The sequence below is a fragment of the Arachis ipaensis genome, chromosome B09 (genome assembly GCF_000816755.2).
Source record: "Arachis ipaensis cultivar K30076 chromosome B09, Araip1.1, whole genome shotgun sequence".
NCBI lineage: Eukaryota > Viridiplantae > Streptophyta > Magnoliopsida > Fabales > Fabaceae > Arachis > Arachis ipaensis.
This window is the reverse complement of record NC_029793.2, coordinates 129,935,341-129,944,537: the sequence shown is the minus strand read 5'-3', so window position 1 is coordinate 129,944,537 and position 9,197 is coordinate 129,935,341. Positions and strand designations below refer to the sequence as shown.

The 9,197-nt window shown below is 38.1% G+C and overlaps 2 protein-coding genes across 2 annotated transcripts; both read right to left on the bottom strand.

Annotated features, from left to right (window-relative positions):
* On the bottom strand, positions 216 to 1,532 carry LOC107615964. Its single transcript, XM_016317972.1, has one exon. The coding sequence runs from the start codon at positions 1,530 to 1,532 to the stop codon at positions 216 to 218; it is 1,317 nt and encodes a 438-aa protein (XP_016173458.1).
* On the bottom strand, positions 1,688 to 2,824 carry LOC107615965. The gene has a single exon (XM_016317974.1). It carries the CDS (start codon positions 2,822 to 2,824, stop codon positions 1,688 to 1,690), a length of 1,137 nt encoding a protein of 378 aa, XP_016173460.1.

The following is a 9,197-nucleotide window of genomic DNA, read 5'->3' as shown; positions in this document are numbered from 1 at the left end:
TCAGCTTCTTTGATATTTAGCTCTACGGTTTATATTATAATGCACAACATGAACGATACATTAATAGGTAAAATAACAGGAATTTATTCAATTGAAATTTTTGCATTAGATAAACATGTTGACAGTCACAGACTTAACCAACCATACATTACTAACATTATCTAGACCCTGATGCAACTGAAACATCATAGACTGCATAATACACGACATGAGATCTACGCATCCCCTCCACCACTCTGCAGTCTATGACAGTTCCTCCGCGTATGCCCAGGCTGACGGCATAGTCCACATCGCTTCGGCTGGTTCTCCTGAGACTGATCCATACTTCCACGGATCCTGGTTACCTTTGGACGACCTTCCTTTGCACGCCGCATATTAGGGTCAGGAATGATGGTAGGCCCAGCATATGGAGGCCATAGTCCTTCAGGGATAGGTGGGAGAAACCCCTCCTTGTAAACGTTGAACACCTCACTCATATGATACACCTCGTGAACATATGACGCCCAGTTAAGCCGGGAGTAGGTGCAACACGCAATGGCGTGGCAACAAGGATAATGCAGCGCCTGAAAGTGGCCACAGTCGCATCGGTGATCTTTAAGGGAGACTCTGTAGCTGCCCAGGGAGAAGTTGCCGGTTGGTGTTGTCTCCGCGACGGTGTACTCGGACTGCTGCCTGTCATATAATGTCACAGTGAAGCACCTCGAGTCTCTTAGGTTCCGATCAATAGACTTTACCAAGGCCTGACAGAATTCATGCCCAGATCCGAGTTGTGCCTCTGCTGTCTGTCCCCGTACCACAAATAGCTGAGCAAGCCTCCCGTAGGTTGACTTAACCAAAGATGTGACCGGCAGGTTGCGAGTTCCCTTTAGCACGGAGTTCACACATTCACTGATGTTTGTGGTCATGTGCCCGAACCGTCGACCAGCATCCTCATGTTGGGTCCATTTGTCATACTCCATCCGGTTGGCCCAGTCACACATTGCTGGATTCTCAGTCCGCATGATGTCAAACCAGTAGTAAAACTCAGCCTCAGTTTTTGCGTAGGCAGCATTCACCAACAGCCTCCTGGAGTCCTTACCTTTGAACATTAGGGCGAAATTCGCAGCCACATGCCTAATACAGTAGACCCGGAACGCCCGAGGAGGCAGCCACCCAGTCTCAGGTGCCTCAAGCGCTGCCTTGATCCCATTATGCCTGTCAGAGATAACAAGGATACCCTCTTGAGGAGTCACATGCTCTCGGAGATTGGACAAGAAGAATGACCACGACTCTGCATTTTCGCCCTCCACAAGGGCAAATGCTATCGGGAGGATGTTCGAGTTCCCGTCCTGAGCTATCGCCAACAGCAGCGTCCCTCCATACTTCCCATACAAGTGGGTACCATCAATACTGACGAGGGGCTTGCAATGCCGGAATGCCTTGATACAGGGTGGAAATGTCCAGAATAGCCGGTGAAAGTACTCGGTGGACTCATCAACCCCACCACCAATCCGAACAGGAGACGTCTTCAGCACCGTGATTGTTCCCGGCATTGTCGCCTGGATCCCTAGGATCCAACGTGGCAACTCCGCGTAAGACTCTTCCCAATCTCCATATATTTCTGCCACTGCCTTCTGCTTAGCCATCCAAACCTTCCTGTAACTAGGCCTGAAACTGTAATCAGCTTCTGTCGCTTGTTGAAGTACCTTTACCGTAACCGCAGCATCTGCCTAACCATAGGAAGAATCCTCGCACAGATAACGTGGTAGTCCAGCTGACGGTGATCACTTGAAATAGAAGTTGCGAGGCATGTGTGTGGCTCATTGTACCTCCTAACCTCCCAAGTCCCCTTTCGTGCACGAAGCGCTACACGAATCAACCAACTACAACCCTTGCCGAATTCCTTGCATTTTCCATGATACTTCAAATGATCCGATTCGATGACTCTGTACTCAACACCTCGCCGGATGCTATAGTCCTTTACACTCAGCACAGCTTCATTTTTACTCTGGAATGATTGCCCAATCTGAAATTCTGCAGAAGATCCCCCCACTCTGTTACCACTGTCTTCCTGTTGACCAAGAGCTTCCAAGTTTAGTGTCGAGAAGTGTGGAGGGTATTGATGAGAACCAGAACTTGCTGGCCTATGCTGCACATGTGGATCGCCACGTCTGTCATCGTCGCTGTCACCATCGATATCAACAGGCTCCTGGTCAGACTCATCGTCACGCATTGCATTCTCTACTTGATCAGGTCCACCAAAGTCTTCGATATAAGGTACGAGGCCACCACCGGTGCCCACAACGTGCGGAGGCTCAATGACTGCTGCATTCTCCAAAGGTATAGAACCAACAACCTCTGTTCGGTCTAAATCAGCCGCAAACGAAGGTGATTGAACCGGCGGAACATACGGTCTGACCGCAGGCATCGAACTAGATGCACCACCCGCGGCAGCTGGGCAGGGAACTGGCGCGGATGCCCCAGAACTATCGACACCAACCTCCAACTTCGCGAACAACTCGTGTATTCTGACCTCCGGAAAACTCCTAACACAATGAAACAGAACCCTAATATCTTCATCAGCCGCTAGCACAAACGTATCATACTTAATACCGGTCGAGACAACTGCGATGGAAATCTTGTAGAATAGCTTCTTCACCCACTTGCTACCAAATACCCCAAACTTCTGCAAGATGCTGTTCTTCAAATCTGACAAAGTGCTAGATGAACTGATGAAAACACTCAGTGGTTCTCTGTCAGTGAACTTCACACCATATCTTTTGCTTTTTTTTATTTTCCCAGAGCAATGCACTAGGGCAAGAAAACTCTCTTCCTCACTAGCCATTGTGAGAATGATCTCTTATGGAGCTTGAATCACCAACATATATATAGACTTCCTGTCAACATAAACCGTGGTGACCCACAGGGTTTTATGTGCAAAAGGATTTCTTCATAAACCGTGGTGACTCTCCACGTTTTATGCACGCAATTTCTCCTTAGTAAACCGTGGTGACCTACCACGGTTTACACTCTAATTTTTTCAATCATAATCCGCTGTGGGTCTCCACGGTTTACGTACGTTCTGAAACCGTGGTGGGTTGCCACGGTTTACATAGAAATGGCTTTTTGCACATGCAGGTAACAAGAACCAGTTTTGCACATTCAGGTAAATTTTTTCTCTAATCTATTTATTTAAGTAACTTGCCCTAATATTTATTTCTAGATATCTAAAAAAAATGCTATTACTTTATAGTGGCTATGAGATGCACTTATAATGAAAAGATGACAAGTGTACTCTACTTTGCCATCATTAACTTATATCTATTATATATATAAAATGTGCCACATGTTACTTTTCCATTGTAATTGGAATCAAATTTTTTTCTCTAAAATTAATGAATTTTCTTCTTTTCTTTACTAATTTTACAACCAAAATATGCTACATGTGACACGTTACTTTCTTATTGTAATTGAAATTAAATATTTTTCTCTAAAATTAAAAAAATTCTTTCCTCATTTTTACTAATTTTACAACCAAAATGTGCCACATGTCATTCTCTCATTACAATTGAAATAAAATTTTTCTCTCCAAAATTAAAGAGTTCTTCCCTCATCCCTCTTCTTTTGTCTATTCCTCTCATTTCTTCGATCACTCTATCTATTTTATATATTATCAATATCAATATCAATAACTAATTACTAATTTGACAATCAAAATGTGCAACATGACACTCTTTAATTGTATTAAAATTAAAATTGAAATTGAAATATACCTATATTATGTATCATGTATTAATATCTAATTTAATAATCAAATGTGTCCCCTTATTAAAATTGAGAAATTTTTTTTTCAAAATTAATAAACTCCCTTCCTAAATTCTCTCATCTACCTCTCTATTTTTCTATTTCTCTCTACTATTTTTACTCTATATATAATTTATATTTTATATTAGTAATTTGACAAATCAAAATATGTCATCTGATATTTTTTTACAATTAAAATAATTTTTTTTAAATTAACAAACTCTCACTCTCACTCTCATTCTTTATATTTATCTGTTTCTCTATACATTAAAATGTTATAAATTTTAGATAACGAATGTTAAAATTAATTATTAAAAAAAATTAGACTTTTTCATATAAAAATAATAACTAAAAATCTTATTATTTGATTTTTTATCTACAGATACTTTGGTCTTCTTAGCCAGAAACTTTTGTCAATCTACGATTTTTTTTTGTAAAGGTAGTTTGATTTTATAAATCTTTTATGTCATGCGTTAGTCAATTGTTTATGTGTGGATTGATGTATGCTTAGTACTGATAGGTATGGCCTCGTCTAGAAGTCGATGGGGTGGATAATAATTTGATAATTCCTGACGAAGGGGAAGGTAGTGGCTTTGTGGGTGGTTGCAGACAGTTAATAATGATGGATGAGTTGTTGCTGACTTCGCTGGAGATGGAATAATCCAGGAGTAACGACGCCGCCGTAGTTAAGAGTTTTGATCTGATTGCATAGCAGGGAGATGGAGACAACTTGCAGTCCGCCGCTGCTGTGCTCCGTTTGAAGTTGAGGGAGATGGGTTAGTGAAGATGGACACCCTTTCACTGTCGATGAGGACCTCGGCTGCTCCTCTCACCTTCAAAGCCGACGGAGACTCTACCTATTCCTCTCACTTTCAACATCAATGAGGACCTACCTATCTCCCCTACTACTCTCGGAAATGAACTCGAGGAATAACTGTCCGCTGGAAATTATAGACTAGCAAACTTCTAATTCTTACCCACCAATTACAGACGGAATCTTAATTCTTCATCCAAGCTTCCCAGAACCACACCCTTTACTATTACAATTGAGGATTTTTCAAATTTTCGATCCAATTTACCCAATTTTTGTAATTTTGGTTTTTGAAATTTCACAATGATTTATTAATCTCCTGAAAATGTTAATTAGTAGTTGTTTACTGATTCAGAATTGTTACCGTGCTTCATTAGTGTATTTACTATCATTACATCTAGTCAAATTCTTCTTCTTATAGCCTCAAACATGCCATATTTCAAGTTTGGATTAGTTGCTGTACATAGCCACCATAGTCACCAAACTAATGAGGCCACTAGAAACAGCACTTACATCTTGTAAGGCCAACAAGGTTTGGATTAGGAGAGCATAATCTACCTTTATTTGCTTTGCTGTTTGGCTATTTGGACGCTAAGTAGATGACTCAACTATATCTTTTGTGATTTGAGTAGATGACTCAGTTAGCTCTTGAGTTATTGGGGTAGGTTGTTGGGTGGATGACTCAGTTGGGGTGCTTGACCCTGAATTTTTACTTGGCCCTGGTAGGGCTAGGCGGATGCCTCTACCTCTTACAGAGGCTAATGTTGCCCTTTTAGGCATGTGGCGACTTTTCCTGCAAATATTCATGGATAAGGTAATCAGGAAGAGAGTTTGAGATTCCTCGAATGTATTCAATTTCGAAATAAAAAATGTTTAAAATTACTTGCCAGTGAGCAAAAATGTGTTTGGATGCAAGATTTTTTACATCTTTTTGTAAAATGTCTTCGGCAGGCTTACAATCTACCCTGACCAAAAATTTTTGGTTTAATAAATTAGATTGAAATTTTGAAATACATAAAACAATTGCTAAAACTTCTTTTTTTATGGTCGAATAATTTTGTTGGGAGGTATTCCAATGCTTAGATGTAAATGCAATGATACACTCTTTATTATTAAGTTTTTGTTTTAGGATGCCACCATAACCTAGATCTAAAACATCCGTCTCAACAATTTTGAAAGCCTGTGGAATAGGGAGGTAAAGACAAAGGAGTTCCTTGACACTGAGTTTGAGTTGTTTGACAAAGGAGTTCCTTGGAATAAACTAATTTTTTATTTAGAAACTGCTAGACCATTATGCTTGATAGTATGCATAAAAGTTTTCACATGTTTAAAATGATCATGCAAGGATTGGAAAAAATTAGCACGTCGTCTATATAAACGATGGCAAAGTCGGAAAAAGGATTGAAAATATCATTCATGATTTTTTAGAATTCGGATGGGGCATTTTTTAGGCCAAAAGGCATCACATTCCATTCGTACTGACCGAAAGGTACTGTGAATGCCGTTTTGTATCTATCAGTCTCGCTAATCTGGATTTGTCAGTACCTAGATTTCATGTCAAATTTTGAAAAAATGCTTGCTGAGTTTAGTCTATTTAACAAATCTTTTTTGTTTGGAATAGGATACCTAATCCACTGGAGAGCTTTGTTTAGAGGCTTATAATTAATAACCAGCCTAGGGGTGCCTCTTTTTAATTCGGCTTGTTTGTTGACATAGAAAACTGAACAAGACCATGGACTTTTACTGGGCCTGATAAGCTTTTTGTGCAAGAGGTCTGTAATCTCTTTTTCACAATATTGAAGAAGTTGTTCATTTATTTGTATGGGTCTGGCCTTTGCTGGAGTCTGGATTTCTTTAAAATCATTTTCATAAAGAAAATCCATAATATGCTGTTTTCTATTCCAAAATGCGTGAGCCAAATCTAAACATATTGTTTCTTGCATTTGTTGAAGAAGGGATTTAACCTTTTGTTGGATTTCAGGTTTTTGTAACTGGGTTTCAAGGATTTTGAAGGAGACTTCTTCTTTTAAGAAGTTGATTTGGTTAGTTTTGAATTGGAGTAGGTTAAGGGTCCTATCAACTGGGGTTGAAACAAATTGGAAGGTTGTTGGGGTTCCTCCTATGTAGGTAGTAATACCGTCGTATACCATCATCAACGAAAAAAGAGTTCTAATAAAGGGTGACCCCAAAATGACATGATTTCTTAAATCTTGGACAAGGAGGAAGGGTGTTTTTATCCGAAGAAGACCATTTTTGATGACAGCCTCAGAAAGCTTGTACTTGATTTGTAAACGGTCGCCGTTAGCTGTACTAAGGCGCTCTATAGTTTTTTTAAAATATTTTGTTGGGATTAATCCTTCCAAAATACAATTTTGATCTGCACCTGTATCAAACAAGGCTACAGTTTCCAAAAGAAAGTGTTGGATGACAATTCAAATGTTGATATAGAATTTTGTGACGGTTAATTGACTGACTAACCGCAGAATTTCTTCTATCTCATCTTCTTGATCATCCTTTGAGATTTGGACAATTTGGTCATCCCCTTTTTTTTGAAAAATTTGATTTTGAAGATTTTGATCATTCTGAAGTTCTTTCTTAGTGTTATCAAAATCTTCCTCTAGAATATGAGATAAACAATTATGGTGTTGTTGTTGTTGTTTAATGAGATGAATCTCTTTCTTGAGAATATTAATTTCATTTTGAAGGTCTTGAATAGTAGCGGACTTAGAAACTTGTTTTTCGAGTTTTTTGAAAATAGGTTTGACATCGTACTTGTTTTTGATAACCAGGATTTTGGATTTATTTTTGGTTTCTAAAGTTTGTTTGAGCTTTTGAAGAAAATATTTTCTCTTTTCAGGGTTTGAGATAGCGTTTATGGCATCGAAAAGAAGATCTTGTTTTTTTGTGATGACATTGAGTTCAAAATATTCATCAGATGATAAGGATATATCATCATCATGCTGGATATTGTTTAAGTCCTCAGAAAATTCATGTTTTGATTCTTCTTCAGAACTTTCGATGAGGAGCTTATTAATATGCTCCTCAATCTGAGGGTCAAGATTGAGGAGCAGATTAATATGGTGAAAAAAGAAAAAGAATGAAGTTAATCCACCAAAGGCAATCAACAAATGTCTAACAATATGGTAAAAAAAGAAAAAGAATGAAGTTAATAAATCATATTCAAAAGCTTAATTTGGATCATAAACAACAATAACGATAAGAAAAGCAATGGCTTTTCATACCCAACCCTTAGAAGTTAGAATTAATAAGCCATGTTAACTTAAAAGCTTATGCTATAACATAAGTATACCTGAAAGAAGGTATTTCAAGCTCATGTGACTTAATAATTTGACCATGCTCAGAGGTACCTATCATATAATCATAGCCACCCTGTCACAATAACAATTCATTAGAAGAAATGAGGGTTGTATGCTCATATAATACAGAGGAGGGGGAGGTGTTACTTGTTCTAGTGTATGTTGACCAAGATCTATTGTTGATATCATCACGCCCAGCAGCAAAGGAACCAAGTTCGAGACTTAAACCCAACTTATCACTACACTGAAATGAAATAACAAATTGTCAAAGGCGCAAATGTTGTTTGGATAGCATAAATGTGTGCACAACTTATCACTACACATCAGAGAAGAAAATATATAAAGAATGACCAAGACTTCATAATGACAAAGGGCAATCTCATAGATACTATATTACAAAATAGACTACGATATATCGAGAAGGAAATACTTTTACAAAGAAATGAAGATTAAGAATAGATAGAAGACACACCCAACCCACAAGTAGGCAGAATGCCATTGATGTCAATTGATAAAGTTTATTGGTCTGCACAACAAAAAAGAAGTTAAACTAATGCAACAAAGGACAAAGTGAGTGGCATGAAATTGCACCAAACAAACAATTCTAATGGGAATGAAAGTGGGATTTGAAACCTGCTAAGACTAGCAACCACGATCTAAGGCTTCTCTACAAATATGTGAGCCAACAAAGTCATTGCCTCCCAACATAAGCAACTTGAATCGCATTGAGTACATATTAGGTTACACTTACACATACAAAATTAAGTAAAATAGAGTAAAAATAAATGCTGGTAGTAGAATAGAATGAATATCTTGTTTGTTGGGGGTGGAGGTATGTTTACCGTTTCAGCTTCTTCGACTTTGAAGGATTCATCAACTTCATTACTGTGTTTAGTAAAAGTGCATGCTCTCTAAGTCAAGATTTGAATACCACCAGCTCATCCCCCAACATAAGGAAAGAAGTTACAACTCCAAGATGCATAAAAATGCATAACAGAAGAATAACTAACTGATTAACTGATGCAACCAAAATTACACATCTTTCTTTTGATTCAAAATCAAAAGAACCAAGGACATTTGTTAGCTCTAACTACCAAAATAATTCTGAATGCTTATGTTGATATACACATAATAAGGTTATTTGGTTGGAGCAAAATGCGTGTACCTTCAATAACAAATTTTCTGAATAGCTTTAAATAGATATATTAAAGTGTCATTTATTATCAAATTTTTTAACATCAGAACAATCACCTAACAAATATATCAAACTAACAATTAACCTTTAA

What these genes read in the sequence shown, in the direction of transcription:
- LOC107615964 (XM_016317972.1), bottom strand. Translation starts at nt 1,532, where the DNA reads ATGCCGGGAACAATCACGGTGCTGAAGACGTCTCCTGTTCGGATTGGT.
- LOC107615965 (XM_016317974.1), bottom strand. Translation starts at nt 2,824, where the DNA reads ATGGCTAGTGAGGAAGAGAGTTTTCTTGCCCTAGTGCATTGCTCTGGG.